Raw genomic sequence first — 16,859 nt, 5'->3', positions numbered from 1 at the left:
TGTGTACAGATTTCTGCTTTGGAGAGGCATGTAAATGAGTTCCACTGATGCAGGGTAGATTTTATTTCCTTCCTTTGCATAGTCCAAATAAACTAGTTCATGTGAGGTGAGAAGACTTCACCTTACAGTGAATTTTGTGTATAATTGTTGTGCATATTTACATCTCTTTTTGTTTTGAACCTGCACGGATTGACTTTGTGGTACAATTTGGGGGGCAGCAGGTTGTGTTTGTTTTTCAGTAGCCACTGATAGTATGCTGAGTCACCACATTGCATAACTGCTTTTGCTGTTGCTGTTTAGAGAAAAGATAGAGAAGATTAACAACCAGTCACGAGTCACGCAGGACTCTGAACCAGCCAGAAATCAGAGTTTCACAGAATTGATTTCAGAGCTTCGAGCAGCACAGGTAGGTATATACCAAGCCTATAAGATAACAGAGTAGTGCCATTGCATGTAGCACACAGATACAAATAATATCATTGGAAACATGAGGAGCACGTGTGGCCCAATGCACACAGGCCTGACGTGGCCTGCTGAGCTGATCAGGCTAGGAGCTCACTAGCAGTAACATGCATTCAGTCTGTTACTGGCTGCTCCCAAAATCTCAGCCCCCTAGTTGATTTTTGCTGTACCTGTGCATACCTAGGACCAAGGGGCTCCATCTCTAGAGGTGGCTCTGGTACCAAGATGGTCTTGAAGTTTGCTAGCATACATGTGCAGCAAAAAGAGAGACTGCCTGCAGAAAATGGCAAGAAGTAGAATGTAGTAGGGTGAACTGTTGAACAGTACATCTGTCCATTTAACCTACAGTCTTCAGTCTCAGAAGTAAGTCAGACCATTTTCTACATTGACTCTCTCAAGAGGCAGAGGTTTTCTACTTCTTTGACAGTTAATTAAGGCTTAAAAAATCTGGGGTTTAGGGGGTTTTAAAATGCTTGTTTTCCTGTGCTCTGCTATTGCAGGTCCTGACAATAATACCAAAATTAAAATACCTTAATGTTGCTGTGGTCAGATGTAACTATTGTGATTTAATCTTCGTATGATGAAAAGTCATGCTCAGGGGTTTTGTGTGATATTCTGTGTTTAGTTTTTCATGTTTTGCTGTTTTCTCTAAAACCCAGAAAGAAGAAGCTAAATTACAAGAAGAGATAAGACGTCTAAAACAAGATAAGCAAGCTCTTGAGGTAGATTTGGTACAAGCCAGGAAAGAGAGAGATTTAGCCAAAGTCCAGATTGCATCTGCATCAAGTAAAGCACCTTCATTTTGTTGAATAATTTTACTTTCTTTGCATTTCAGTAAATAAATATGTAACAAAAACTTGTTTCTTACTAAAGTATTACTTAGTGAAATGCATCTAGACCATTTACAAATATTGTCTGAACTTCTAACAAATGCATACAGTAAAGGACATGCTGCAGTATTTTGGTACTCTGTTAGAAAGTATCTTCCTCTATCCAACCAAACTCTTTGTTGTGATCTTGCCAGTCTTTCACTGGACAAGGAAAAAAGATTATTGCAATTACATGACAACTCTGTTCATAAGAAGATATTTATTATTTTGCATCTCAGTCTCCTATTTAGTTCTTGCCCATTTTTTACCTATAACTTACACCTTGGGACTTTTTTCAGCATTCTTATCAGAGCTTTTTGCAGTTTGAATTAATGAGAGAGGGCTCAAAATTGGACTATCATTTCCAGTAAATGCAGTAATACTTACCTCCATGTCTCTTCTGAAAAAGCTTGATCCCTAAATGGGAGAATTATGATCAATAAACATCAAAGCAAATATTCTATGTTGTCATTCATCCTGATGCTGAAGGTCTGTTCACTAGAGCATCATCAAGAATAGATCTCCCTGAGATTCTCTTTTGAATACTTTCTATGGTGAACTGTAAGCCATTTAGTACTGCTATGTATGAGAAAAATAAAGGGGTTTTTACAAATACTGCTGCTTTTAAAATCCCAAATCGGATCTGGTTTTAAAACTACTGCAGTAACAGTGTTGTCAAAATAGTAAATACATGAAATATGCTGAGGGAGACAGTGTTGACTAATTACTTCTTCAATACATAATTACTAATAAAACAATTCTAAGAATGTTTTATTCTTGTAGCTGAGAAGTCTTATGAATTTAAAGTTATGGAAGAATCATACAAACAAGAAATTACTCATTTAAAAAAAAGACTTCAGTGGTATGCAGAAAATCAAGATCTTCTGGATAAAGATGCAGCCCGTCTTAAAGATGCGAGAGAAGAAATTGATAAACTAAGACTAGAGGTGGTAATATCTAGCTTTCTCTAAGAAGTTGGAACTGAAAATTGTTTTTTTTCCAGTGATGAGTGTAATGTAATTATTTCCTTCATAATAATCCCTTTTTTTTTTGGTATATTAAATTGGTTCTATTGGACATCTTGCCCATGCTTCTGGGAACAGAAGTAATGTGCTTCCCTAAAACCTTCAAATTTCTTGACCTAAGAGAAAGAAGTATATTATTATGTTAACAACTAGGAACACCCTTCTTCTCATACTCTTTTCCTCCTTTTTGCTCCATAGTAACTTAGGCAATGCATTTTTTTTTCTTATGTACCAGTTCTAAATTCTTTCTTAGGAAAAACTCCCTGGTTACTGTAGTAGGGAGGAAAAACCCAAAACATTTGAAATCTAAAACAAAAATAATACATGAATCTTGAATACTGGTGAGATTTGCATTGTCTGCTTGTCAGTACATTGGACATAGGGTTCACAAAAACTAAACATTTTACCAGTGCTAAAATGTAATTGACCTTGGAATCTTTTATTGGAGAGATTCCAGATGCTGAAGGAGCAGCCAGGGACAGGCACCACCATATCAAACTTTGATCAAGATACCATCCCTGTGAAAGAAAATATTTTTATTGGCATTTTCTCTGGTCTGGACTGGTGTCTAAAAATTCTGGTGCCTATAGCTGTGACTTCATAGAAATAAGCAAATCAGTCAAACTATAAAATGCATAAAAGCATAACTTAGCATGACTTGGTAATATTAACAATCTGGGAAAGAATTAAAGATAGAAATATTTTTAAATATCCAGGATATAATATCCCTGTACAGAGATCATAGAGGCTACTAAAGGTAGGAAATTCAATTTTATGTTATAGCTTTGAGTCCTCATGACCAGGCACCACAGGAGTGCAGGAACATGAGTTATCCAGGTCCTTCCCCTGATTCTGGTGCTCAGGTTTTATTTTAAGCACAACATTACATTGTCTTTTGGCTGTTTCTTTATCACATCATGTAGTGTAGCATTGCAAATCACAAACCATTTCCTAAACTCATTCTGAAATAATGAAATGCACTGTAGCACTTTATATGACAGCTTACTAGTCAAACCTGCACACTGGCAGTATGAAAGAAAGAAACAGTATTACAGGTATAAAGACTGGAGTGTCCCAGAGCTGAAATTCTCTTTTAGATTTCCATATCTAATTTCAGTTGCTTTGGAGAAGGAAGCTGTCATGTGTGTTTAGAGTCTGAAGAATCATTTAGTACAGATATTACCATAAGTGGCAGCATACTTCCATTATATTGTGTGTATTTGAAATGCTTTTTACTACAGGACGATGGCTCCCAATACATATATTTCAATTTGTTTTCTCATAAATTGGACAGGTTGAGAAGCTCAGAGTTGAAGCAGGAGATCAGTGTGTGCAACAGAAGAAACGTTTGCGAGACAGAGCAGCAGATGCTAAAAGAATTCAGGATCTTGAGCGACAAGTATGCAATAAAATAACTGTCTTTCATTTAACCTTTGTTTCAGATAAGATCTCTTAAAACCACAGTGCTTTCATGAGGATAAAGCATAGCATGAAGTTCTGTGATAAAGTAGCCTGTGTTACTGGACACTCATAAACACAAAAAGCTGCAATTATTTTATTTGAAGAGCTCTTCTTGCTACTATATTCTAACAAGCTGATATCCATTTTAAAATCTTTTAAAATAACTGTTTAGAGTTTCTTTAAAAGGGGCAAGAGGGCAAAGGCCAAAGTTTGCTGTTTATCTTACAAGACTCCTGTCCATGTTCCATAATTCCTTAACAGCATGACAAATTTCAGCCAAGTTGATTCAAGAGTAGGGATTTAAGTTCTATTGGATTCCTACAAGATTCATGAAAACTGGGGGAGTGGAGACCTTAAAATCCATGTTTCCACTAAAGAAACATCAAATGGAAGTGGGCCTTCCTGAATTTTAGGAGGTGGCAGTTGCATTAGTTAGGGATGTGGCAAGAACCTTTGCAGAATTCTGGTATGAATATCTTATCCATAGATAAGAGAAGGACTTGTTATTAATGTTGGGTGCAAAGTGTTAGTTTTACATTATTGAAGATTACAAAATAAAAGGCATATAATCTGTTATACAAAATATGAAATGAAATATCTATTAAATATCTTTAACATTTGGAAAAGTAGAATGTGAATACAAATCCAGAAAAAGCATATTCACAGCATTAAGAGCCATAGTCAGATCCTTTTTTTTTTACTTTCTTTAGTCTATTTACATAAGATAATCTGTACCAGAGCAATATTTTCATTGCTTTATTTATTTAAGATCATGTGTAAGTTTGTCAGTAAGAGGTGACAAGTCTTTTCTGTAAAAAAAACATAAATGGGAGAAATATAAAACAATTCTCAATATATGCATCTATGTTTTTCATTCTTCCACTTCAAGGGAATGAAATGTGTTAATATTCTATCACTTATTTCTGTTCCCTTTTCATTAGAACTTTTTTTTTTGGCCTTTGACTTAATTTTCTTATTAATAGATCAGAGAAATGGAAGGAATTCTAAAAAGAAGGTATCCAAATTCTTTGCCTGCTTTGATTTTTGCTGCTGCTGCTGCTGAGAAAACAAATGATCTTTCAGCTAAAACAAGCACAATTGAATTTTTGGAGAGAAGAATAAAGAAATTAGAAACAGAACTTGAAGGTAAAGATGATGAAGCTAAGAAAAGCCTTCGTGCCATGGAACAACAGTTTCAAAAAATAAAGGTAAAAGTTGAGTAGTCTACTTTGCAAGTAACAGTCACAAGGCAACTAAGTCTAACACAGGGTAGTGGTTAAAACTGAAGGCAAAGACCACATTCAAAGGAAGAAAATTACTCAGAGAATTCAGAACTGAAATTTCAGTACCTTCAGCACCTAAGATAAAAATAGCATTGAAATTGCTAGGGTAGTATTGAAACAAAGAGGACATGTTCCCAAGGCATAATAATTGAATTCTTACAATTAAGGTAAGTGGTTTTCACCCTGTGGGTCAGAGTAACTGTTTCTCTAATTCCTGGTTGTACCAAAGGCAGTTATCTCAAAGGTCTGCTGACAGCATTTCTGCAGGGAACATTGGGAACTACTAAACATCCTTTCTAAAAATTACATGACAGTTAGCCTAAAGCATCAAAGTCTGACAATTTACTTCAAGGAAAAGGTGAATTGCACAGATGCTTAATGAGCAAAACAGGAAAGCATTGGCCAGTTCTTCCACATTTTCTCCATGAGCCGCTCATGATACTTTCCTCAAAGGCCAAAGTATTAAGAAGGTTAGGTTTTGCTCATCTCATTAGGAGGAAAGAATCTGTCTTTCTGACTTCATACTTTTATCTTCATACTTATTAATACATAAAAAGAAAGATCTGTTCTGTTAAAAATTAGGATGTTTTGAAAAATGTGAAGTACAACTTTGAACATGTGACATGAATGCCAATTGACATATTACAAGTACATAATATCAAAATTAACATTGGTAGCATCTGAAGCGAACTCAATTACATAAAAATGAAATATTTTCTTGTCAATGTAATTGTCTATCCCACAGTAACTGCATCCATTGTGATTAGATTATTTTGTTGTAAATTTTTGAGTAATTCTGTTTTACAGGAGACTTAATTATTTCACTCACTAATTTCTGAGCTGATTGACTAGTTTGTTAGTAATCCTGATTTGTATTCTGTCTGCTGAAATCTTTCTTCAGAAGAAAGATTTCAGCAGACAGAATTTAAAGAATAGTAAGAGCTCATAACAGTACACTTATGAAACTGCTTTTTTGTCACTACTTTCTACTCCCCTCCTAGATACTGTATGAACAAAGACTTGCAGAGCTTGAGCAACTACTTGCCTGTGAATTTATGAATGAAACACCAAAACTGAATGGTGATAAAGCCACTTCTGCAGAACTTGAACAGGAGCTTCAGAATCTAAAGAAGACCCATCAGATCACTGTTGGAAACCTCCAAACAGAAATTGAAAATCTTAAAAGTCAAAATTCCCAATTAAAACTCAGAAGTAAAAATGATAATAAAGACTTAGAGTCCATGGACTCTAAGATGAAACAAGGTAGCACAAAAGACAGGTTGTTAAAACTAAATGAAGAACTGGTCACCAAAAATAGAGAAATACAAGACCTCACAAAAACTGTGGAGAAACTTCAAAAAGAAAGAATGGTAATGTTGTCTGATGATAATTTGAGAAATAAAACAAACACTAATGGGAACTCTGCCGAGGTCTTGAAAAATAATACCTCAGTAACAGATAGAAGAAATTCCAACAACACTGAGCCCTGTCTAAGCATTTTCAATGATGACAAAATACACCAACCACATACCTTTTCTGATTCTCATCTCTCAGAAGTTTTGCAAGAAAATGCACATCTGAAAGCGGAACTGGAGAAATTGTCCCTGGAAATGAGCCAGCAGCGGGTGCAGTCTCAAGCAGCACTGGCTTATTCTGAAAGTAACATACGAAGGTAAATGCTCAACAAATTCCTTTAAAAACCTTCTAAAAGCATTGGCAAATGTAGGATAGAAGTAGCACATTAACATGTCAGCCATGTGTGAAGGTTGCTTATACCTTCATTTGTACTGTTTCTGGCTTTGGGAGGGGTTTTGGGTTTGTTTTTTTTTGTTGTTACTTTGGGGTTTTTTTAAGCACTGCACTATCATAGTTCTTTCTATGGGCAAACCTGCGTTAATGCTTTTGTTAATACTACAGTTTCTTATGCTTTTAAGTAAAATATCTCAGTGTAAATCATCATATCTTAGATGCTTTGTGTTGTATAGCATTAATGCTTGGTCCATGTTCTTTCCTTCAAACCTGGAGTGTGCTTTCAGTGGAATTTACTTGGCCAACTGTAGAAACCTTATGTTTCACCTAGTCTCCCTTACATCCCTTCACAATCAAAGTATATGAAGCTGACATGCAATTTAGATTGCAACACATTCTTTTCTAAAATAGTTACCTAAAAGAAGATAGCTGCATTATGATTAAAAATCTTGTGTTCTCTTGCCACTGTTTTAATAAGAGGAACCAGCAAAGATGATTGACTGATTTTTTTGTATCCTAACTGCTTCTAGTTAGATGATACACCATTCTAAGTTTCCCACCCTTCTCTCCCTTCAGAGCAAAAGAAATAATGGTGATCCTGTCTTGCAAGGTTTTTTTATGAAATATCCAAGATATGCTGCCTTTAACATTTTCATTATTTTGTGTGTTCAAGTGAGAAGGTGCTGCATTTTTTAAGAACTGTCTGTAGCTGCTCTACTGCATCTCACTTTTCTCTTGCTCTGTTCAGGATACAGGAAGACACAGCAGAATACATTGCATCTCTGAAAGCTTCCCACCAGAGGGAAGTCGAGAAGATTGTTTGCCAGCATGCAAAGGAGTATTCTACTTCTAAAGTAGCTGAGCTAAAGAACAGAATTTCAACACAGGAGGTAAGATACAGTAGATACATTACTTACATATAGATATATCTTAAAGTTATTTCTTTCTGTACTACTATAAACTTACTTTCTTTGAAGTAGGACCTATTGTTTTAAAAACCATCCTGTGCCACAGTTTTCACAGAATCCCAGAATGGCTGAGGTTGGAAGGACCTCTGAAGGTCATTTTCTCCTACTGCTCTGCTTACAAAGGTCATCTCGGACCATGTCCGGGTGGCATTTGAGTATCTCTAAGAAGGGCTATTTAACGCATGGTTAAAGGGTAGAAAGAGCTGTTTCATTCAGATTATTTAAGAACATTTTAAAATAAGGAAAGGAACTTTAAGATTGAGGCTTGTTTCATATAGTACATATGTACCTGTGTGCTATTTAACAGCCCGTGCACACGCACATGTTGGAGGCAGTGTTGTTAACACACACAGCACTTACTCCTGCACTTACGTTACAATTACAAAATCATAGAATGTTAAGGGGTTGGGGAATGGACCTCAGATAATCTACTCACAAGCCCCCTTGCCATGGGCAGGGACACCTCCTGCTAGACCGGGTTGCTCAAGGCCTTATTCTACCTGGCTTTGAAGAGTGCCAGGTTTGTGGCATCCACAGCCTTCCTGGGCAGCCTGTTCCAGTGTCTCATTACCCTCACAGAGAAGAATTTCTTCCTAATATTTAACCTAAACTTCCCTGATTTCAATTTGTACCCATTACTCCTTGTGCTATCACAACAGTTCCTGATGATGAGTCTCTCTGGATTCCCTGTAGGCCCCTTCAGATACTGGAAGGTTGCTATGAGGTTTCCACACAATCTTCTCTTCTCCAGCCTGAGCAGCCCCAACTTTCTCAGTGCTGCTTATTTTTTTCTGTACTTCTGCATTCGTTTTCAAACCTTGTCATGGTTGTGTATGCTAACAATAAAATATTTTTAAACCTTTTTTAGATATTAATAAAACATCTTAAAGAACAACTTGGTGAACAAGAAAGACATCAAGAAGCTCTTTTAGTTTCACAGATAAGAGAGCAACTCCTACAAAAAGAGGTATATTTAAATTTCAGTGGGGGTATCCTAGTCTAATAAATGTTTTCATCCTAATTCATGTCAAGCCTGAAATAATATATAGTAAAATAAGTCTTAGAAACAAAATCTTTGTCAGTTGCTTCTACATCTTTGAGAATGCAAAGTTTTTCTAGTGTGACCAAGAGAACAACACAGAAGAGAATGCAGAATTTTGACCTTTTTTGTTGTTAATAGTTTCATTATTATTTTGTTTGAAATGTCTGACATCTGTATGAAGTTTGATCAGCAGGTTAAGCCAGGTTTTCATATCCTCTGAGAGTTATGGTGGGTAGTAGTAAATAGACCACAGGACTTTTTCTTTATTCCTCTTAATTAAGAGGATTTTTGATTACTGTTTTCAAAAGCTTTTCTTTTTTCATCATCCAGTGCCATAAAACTGACTTAGGCAGTTATATTCCTGGCTTTCTCTTCTGCTATCTCTGAAATTTATTGTGCCTTAGGAAGGGAAAGTTAGCTATAAAAGTTAAGAAATTCAAAGGGTTTTGAGAGAAGTATAGAGGGGTTTTATTTTTTTTCGAATCTTCTACTTCTATCAATAGCAAATAATCTAAAGTTTATCTTTGCATTTGGGTTAATGTTGGATCAAATTTCTGTCCACCTTTTAGCTCAAGCTTTTGCTATGCATTTGCTATGCATTAGTTGTTCTTTAAGTACTGCCAGTCTTTGCTGCCATTTCCTGTTCAGGAGGAGGATGTAGCCTGTCTCAGCATTGTGTCTATACTTCATTCACCATCTCCTTGATATATGAAGATCACTAATTTAAGCTTAATTTTGATAATACTCTAACTTGCAAGGTTAATTAAAAGTAATTAATCTTAATCTTACTAAACTCAGATTTATCTGGGTGTTTATCTGACACAAGCAAAATTCCACCTCTGTTGTGATGTATTTGTATAAAACTGTGGGTTTTTAGGGGGAGAAAAAAAATCTCCTATTAAACAAGTTCTGTGTTTGCAGAATAGAGGCTGCAACTTTGGGTTCATATAGGTGTTGGCTTTCCTTAAAGAGCTTGTTTCATTCCAGTGGTGTCAGTATATGTAATACTTCTTCCAGGAAAAACAGGGCAAGAGTGCAATGAGACAAATGTTACTGCTTCCTCTGTGAATGCTTTACAGATTATTGACAGTGATGGTTTAAGAGCGTGATCATCCAGTCTGACTCACATGGTAGAGGCCAACTTCAAGCTGCTGGTATTTAAGAAAATGTAAAGGAGTGTCTTTGTTACAGAAATCATTGCAAGACTGTACAGAGAGAAATATCTATGTAAAGCCTTGCTTTTGCCCTCTAATGCAACTTCTGTGCTGCTTAAGCATTAAATGGTTAAATAAGTTTTGCTGAGAAAAGAAGACAACCAGACCTGCAAATGGAAATAGTAGTGATAGGAGAAAGCATCTCACTGGTAACAGGATTGAATCTTCTGTCTAAAATGGTGGTACGTCAAAAAAGGCAAAGTTTTTCCTGAACTTCTTGGAGGATTGTTATTTGAATTCTAATCTCAGAAATTCTGTTTGTGGACATTTTCCATTAACTGTGTACTTCCTTTCCTTAATGGCTTGCACGTAGCACTGCATTGTATTTGCCGTGGTTCTGTTGCTGGTAAAATACACAGAGCCTGTTTTCTCCCTGGGCTTTTTACCCCTTGTGAGATCTTTTCACTATGATTTTTTAATTGTATTTAACTATATACTTGAAACCACACATCAACCCTTCCCTTCAGTAGGGCCACTTAGCAGCCAAGCAGCAGACACTTCTGCTCTGATATGCCACTCAAAAGGTTGCACAAACCTTTTGAAACTAAGACTTCTGCTCCTCAGATAAACGTGGCTGAACAGGTTCAAAACTGCTGGAATAATGGACAGGCAAAACTATACTGACGTAGGCCATGTAATTTTAGAAAGCCACCTTGAAATGTGTAAATAATAGTAAGCTGCCTCAGAGTCACTTCTCAGTAAGATTTATAACATCATGTGAAGACACAAAGCTTCCAGCTACCTAATTCACAGCAGAGGCAAGGATGACTGAGGGCTTGAAGAGGGGTAGCAGCTCTCAAATATATTGGCTAAGGGAAGCTAGGGACTGTCATAAAGGATAAAGATGTCAAAGTTCTCACTTTAGTTTACTTCCACACATTAAGGGTGACCAAAATACTTTGGATGTTAAATGAAGGAATATCAAGTCCTTTAAAGTAGGCAAAGAATGAGAATAGACAATAGACCAGTAGGGCTTTATAAGAAAACTTCCCAGAATTTCTAGAGGATTAGGAAATCAGTTTTAAGTCATTGTCAAATTATTTTCCCTGGTAATTATTAAACTTACATCCAGGCTTCTAATCATGTCTCTTAGCAGCATGTCTTTAATTAACTTAGTTCATCAAAATACACTGGTATCTTTTATATTTGGTCTTTATCTTGGGTGTCAGAAGGGAAAGTGTAAGAACATCTAATCATAATAGTCTCTGTTAACTTTTGTTGTATGAAGTATAAAATGTGACAAAACACAATATCTTCATAACATTATTAACAGGACTGGATTTATCAAAAAGGACTAGACTTTCTTGTCCTCAAGCTACTTCTTAGAAATGAAAAATCCTAAGTCCCTGAGCCCCTGTTAAAGCTTTTGAACAAAGGAGATTTTTCTTTTATGTCTTCCTTTCTACAGCTTTTGAATGTAATGATTAAACAATGCAAATACATTTTTTAGTAATCTGATTTATACACTGCCCAACACAATGATAACAATTTTCATCAATTCTCTTTGATTGTAGGTGACAAAATTGTTGGAAGAACTGAGAGACGCTAGGGAGAGCCAGAGTCCTGAAATGAAACATTTCTTGTGCCTGGAAAAGAAAATCAAGCATATAGAGAGCAGACAAGCAGAAAGAGAGCATGCAATTCAAAAGGTACACCAGTGCATAGCTGCATTTACTTCTCAAGAGCAATTTATTGGTTTAACTGTAATTTTATGGTATTTATTCAGGCTTATTTAGCTCACACTGCAGAAGGAAAGTTTTTATGCAGCTATGGTTTTATCTTTGCCTGCTAATGCAAGTGAGTGTGGGTGCAGGCCTGGTCAGCTCGACCCTGCTGTGCTAATTAAGATTACTTGTGTAACTGCCTTGCAGCCTGGTTTAAGAAGGTCTTGGTGTTCCAGAGGGTTGCACTCCAGACAGACCTCTGGAGACAATATCATTTCATACTTGAGTTTCACAATGAAAGTGAGCTACTGAAAATTGACTACAGTTTGGAGTGCAGAGTTTAACCTATGATATATTCCTCAATTGACTGTAATTATCTAGCCTTTGTAATCCTATTCAGAAAAGCTACATTAAAAGTATAGTAATATCTTATTTTATTTTAAATTTTAAAACCAGATCTCAAGAAATATGCTTTTAATATACAAATTTTTTTGTTGTAGAAGGATTTCTTCTTGTACATTTCTATATCAGATACTTACTTTCTTTCAAAAAAGACTTGTGCATAAAACAAGTTCATTTCTTGCTATTAATTTGCTTTTATGTGAGAATCATCATTAAAGAATGTCTTTACTATTTCTGTGAAGTATTGGCTGCTGCCTACTCTGTGATCTAGCTCACTGAATACCATAGTATTTACTAAGATGTTTCGTAATGTTTTGGGCATTTTTTAAAGAAATAATAATATACATAATTGGTACTAAATAATTTCAGCTTTTTGTGGTGCTCCTGCCCTTGTTATGTATTAAACTTTGGATTTTGTTTTCTCCTAGTTTTTCCCCTTTAATCATCAGCATTGGGGCATTGAACAGTTGCCCAAATTAATTATATCAAAATTAATAATGTTGAAAAGGAAATTCCTGAGCATGAAGTTAACAGGTTATCCTTAGTATCAAAATACAAATATAATAATTATGGCCTTTAAGCGATAGGCTCTCTTTAAAATATCTGTTACAATTAACTGTGGTGTGGAGCTTTGATATCTTATGACACTTTTTATGTTGTGTAACTTAATAGGATTATATCAGAGATTCATGTTAAAGTTATTCAGACCTTTATCTGCAGGAGCATCAGATCTCTGTGACTACAGGACATTTTCTGATAATTCCTAGAACTTGTGATTTTTAAAAGTAGAGTAGTAAACTACAGCATGTCATTCAGATTTAGTTTGTTTTGCAGAGCATTATTTTAATTACCACATTTAAGTGGAAATTTTAAAAGTTAATTTTGATTTTTAGAGGGTTTTATGTTATATACTCATCTTTGCCTTAAATATTGAAATTTAATTACTGCTTCAGAGAGGATAAGTTAAATTCTCCTGGGGCTCATTAGTCAAGAATCAATTCTACCCTTCTATCATTAGTGCAAATATTTAAAGGAATTCATTGCAATCAGAATGATTTTTCTAATATCCATAACAACTTGCTTCCACTAAACATGAGAATTCAGCTTTGAGACTGAACATCAGATAAAATGATGTGTCAAATTTTTGCAAAGTGGCAGCACTGCCTGGGTGTTGGCATAGGAAGTCACAGTGATGACTTTATTCTTATTTGCAGGCAACCCAACTAAGACAACACATTTCTGAAGTAAGGCAAACCCAGGAGGCTGAGAAGTGGCGAAGGCTGGCACAGCAGAAGAATCAGGAACTGGAGAAATTTCGAATAGAGTTGGATTCAATACTGGATGTTTTACGTGAGCTGCAGAAACAAGGTGTTGTTATTCCTGCACCTGATTCCAGTGGATTCGGAGTGACAGACAGCTGTTAGAAGACATGATTAGGTAGTAGTTAAATAGAGCAGCAGAATTTTATGTATAGAAATGTTATTGAAAATCATTATTGTAACATATATTAATTGCATTGCATTCTGGTCTTCTCTGGAGTCTCTCATGTCCAGAGGCAGATTTGCATTAAGCAATACTCTAGTCATACAGTATGTAATCTCTTTTATTAATAATAAATTTACATATTTTTAATAACTGGAATATTGAGATTATTCCATAAATCAACTACCATTGAAAAAATTCCTTTTTCTCAGACTGTAGAACATGCCTGAATATTTTTAAGTTTGATTTCTAATGTGTCTTATAGTGATTCCTTTGTGAAAAATTTGAGTCGTAAGCTGTTTGGTTTGTATGTTTAGTGTATAGCATTGATGTATTTCATTCCATAGGACAGGAAAAGCATCTTTTTCTAACATTTGCTTCTCTCCCTCAAATTCATATAATATTCCTTCCCTTAAAACGACTTTGCACTTTAGTGAATGATTGGAGGGCTGGAACAGAGCAGGCATTCCTGGTGGTGCTCACATTCAAGCTCTTCTTTGTTTCCTTTTCAGATTATTCCAGCTGTGTTGGTAAGACTGATGGCAGAGTGGGTCTGGCTAAATTCTTACAGGGGAGATACAGAAAAAAAAACTATAAAATGCAGTGTGAGTATAGTCATTGGTGTCCCTTTTAAAAGGGTAGGCTATATTGATAAGATTTTTACAATGGGTTGTTCAGGATCTGACGTAGTAAGTACCTCTGTAGGTGATCTTGACATGCTAAGAGACCAGTCAGATGTGAAGACAGTGTGCTAAAGCTCAGACTTCAGGGATGTGTAGGTGGGGAAATTAAGAGTTAAAATAGTGAGCAAGCTAGGAAAGGGGCCAGGGGGAAAAGAAGAGGAAAAAAAAACAGAAAAGGAAAAAAAAAAGCCACCCAACCGAAAACCAGACCAAAGTACCAAATGTGGAGGTAACTTTCTGCTGAACTGACAGGCATCATGGCAGGTAACACCCTGAATGTTGGAGGCTGTTGCTTTCTCCCTCTCCTCAGGCCCTGCCAGTTACATACCTGTGCTGTAGAGCTGGTACCTAGGAGCAATTCCTGCTGCAGCACAAATATGTACCTTAGGGTGCTACACTTTTGGTCTCTTCTTTCAAGAAAGAGATGGATGCAGTGGAAGGAAAGAAGAATCATCACTCCAGGAAAAGTAGCCCTAGGAACCTCTGAAGCCATAGGAACTGCACTGTTCCAGAAAGGAACCTGGGGGGGATGATGAGCATTGCTATTACACTTAACATATATGAAAAACCTGCTGCTAAAAGCAAGAAGCAGCAATTAAAAATGAAGGAAATTCAAAATACATGATGATAGCTATTTGGTGGTTGGAAGACATGCTTTCCCAATAAATCAGTACATTATTAGTTTGAAGCATCAGTGGTGCAAGTCCTTAAGAATTCCAAAACACATATATTGAGGTTGTATCTCAATAATCTCTACTTATTTAGAGCAAAGAGAAGATGAAAGGTCCCTAAGGACCTGCAGTATTGGTTGAACATAGCAGTAAGTCAGATGTGAAATTGTTCAGGTCTGTGCTTGTGTGTTCATGTATTGTGTTCTTCAGGGACCAGCAGTAAATGTGCATTTTATCTCACACAAGCATGTGGCATAGCATGCATATAAAACAAAAGAGTATAATAAATTTTACCATATAGTGCAAGGATTTTTCTTTTTGGCATATACACAAACATAAAATGAACCTGTATACACATATACATAGATGTTTTTAAAGGATGGTTGGTTGCTAATTAATATGGTAATCTTGACTGTTTCATGTTCAGATGTTTTCAGTATTTTTAATTGGCCACTATCTAACAAAGTATTAGTCTATATTCATAAAATGTGTAAATATAAAAATTCTTTGTATATAAAATATCAGCTATGTGTAAATTTAATGAATTTTCTTTATTTGGGTCTGTTTTGCAAATGAAAAGGATACAAATTTAATCATTTCAACTAATTTATTTCCTGTAAAATTTGCTGTACGTGTAACACTGTATTAAAGTGTGTGACCTGAAGTGAGAGATATTTTTTCAACTATTGCAAGCCTTGTGTTCCCAGAGAGGCCAGCTAGGACAGGAATCCTAGGGGAATCATTTGTAGTTACTGGAAACTCTCTCAAATGTATGATGCTTAAGTCAGCAACAGAGGGTTGCCCTAATGTTCATGCAGTTCATTCAAACACTTTTTACAGTTCTTACAGTCAGTTCTCAGCAAATGCTGATATCTTACATGGTTGGAATTAAATTCTCTCTCTGAGTCCCATTTTACTGAGGAGGGACAGTATTATTTACCATTACTGTAAGCTATCAGATGGTTTTTACCATTTTCTTACAAGTATTTCTGCAGTTGTACACTGAAGCATGGTCTTCAGTTTTTAGGCATTTACCATGAAGTGATTCCTCTGCACAGTAACAGACTCTCTGGGCTTCAGTGGCTGCCATTAGGGTGACCTTTTAGAGAATTAAGATGCAAGTGTGAAGTTCTCCTCTGAAGTTGTTACTGACTCTCTGAGGATTTCAGTGTGATCTTTCAAGGAGTTATATAACTATATACTCCTCATGTATATTTTTCCTCTTCTTGTGCCATCCTGTTTCATCATGCATTTCCAAGAGGCATAATGGATGGATTAAAAGAATTAAATGTAGTATCTTTAAATCATTGCCTAATAATTATCTGGACTTCATCAATTTGCAGCAAAGCAGCTAGAGTATAAAAATTTCAATTGTCATGTTTGAAGCTTTTAAGAAATCATGTGTACAGCTGGCTAGGTGACTCAGTGACCTAGATTGCTTCAAGAGAGGAAAACATGATGTGCAGAAAAAGATCAGATTTCATCATGGCACTTGGGGCAGAGACAGCAGCAGTGTGTTCCATTTCAAGTTCTATGAAGTACATGTCAAAATTGTTCATGTAACGAATTAAAAAAGTTATTGTGAATTAAGACTTTATTTGATAGCACATAATACATTTTGAAGTCTGCCCCTCTATCCCATATTTAACCTATTCTGGAAAGTACAAGATAAAAGGACAAATATACCAGCACTAGCTGTGCCAATCCCCTTCTGCAAGGAATGAGGGGGTTATGTATCAAGTGCTGCCCTGACTCTTGAAAACAAATCCAGTGATATCTCTGAATTAAAAGTAGCATGTTAAATAGCTAACTATATAACTCTCATCCAGAAATAAGAAAGCACAGGCCTCTCATGCTCTCATTGGAGAACATTTGGTAGAAGGT

General features: G+C 35.9%; 1 protein-coding gene across 3 annotated transcripts in view; it reads left to right on the top strand.

Moving 5' to 3' along the window:
* CEP162 (centrosomal protein 162) overlaps positions 1 to 15,639 on the top strand; it is a 43,348-nt gene extending 27,709 nt beyond the window's left edge. For 2 of the 3 annotated variants that reach the window (XM_085574794.1, XM_021545984.4), the window contains 10 exons: positions 301 to 406; positions 1,122 to 1,248; positions 2,115 to 2,278; positions 3,651 to 3,755; positions 4,801 to 5,025; positions 6,102 to 6,772; positions 7,598 to 7,739; positions 8,686 to 8,784; positions 11,588 to 11,722; positions 13,354 to 15,639. In XM_085574794.1, the coding sequence (XP_085430920.1) occupies positions 301 to 406; positions 1,122 to 1,248; positions 2,115 to 2,278; positions 3,651 to 3,755; positions 4,801 to 5,025; positions 6,102 to 6,772; positions 7,598 to 7,739; positions 8,686 to 8,784; positions 11,588 to 11,722; positions 13,354 to 13,563 (1,984 nt within the window). In that variant the 3' untranslated portion in view covers positions 13,564 to 15,639. The remainder of the gene's footprint in view (positions 1 to 300; positions 407 to 1,121; positions 1,249 to 2,114; positions 2,279 to 3,650; positions 3,756 to 4,800; positions 5,026 to 6,101; positions 6,773 to 7,597; positions 7,740 to 8,685; positions 8,785 to 11,587; positions 11,723 to 13,353) is intronic. The other variant, XM_085574795.1, reaches the window with a different exon arrangement.
* The last annotated feature ends 1,220 nt before the right edge of the window (positions 15,640 to 16,859 follow it).

This window comes from Lonchura striata, chromosome 3, assembly GCF_050655825.1.
Source record: "Lonchura striata isolate lonStrDom1 chromosome 3, ASM5065582v1, whole genome shotgun sequence".
Lineage (NCBI taxonomy): Eukaryota > Metazoa > Chordata > Aves > Passeriformes > Estrildidae > Lonchura > Lonchura striata.
Note: the sequence above shows the minus strand (reverse complement) of the source record. Positions and strands in the feature narration are given on the sequence as shown.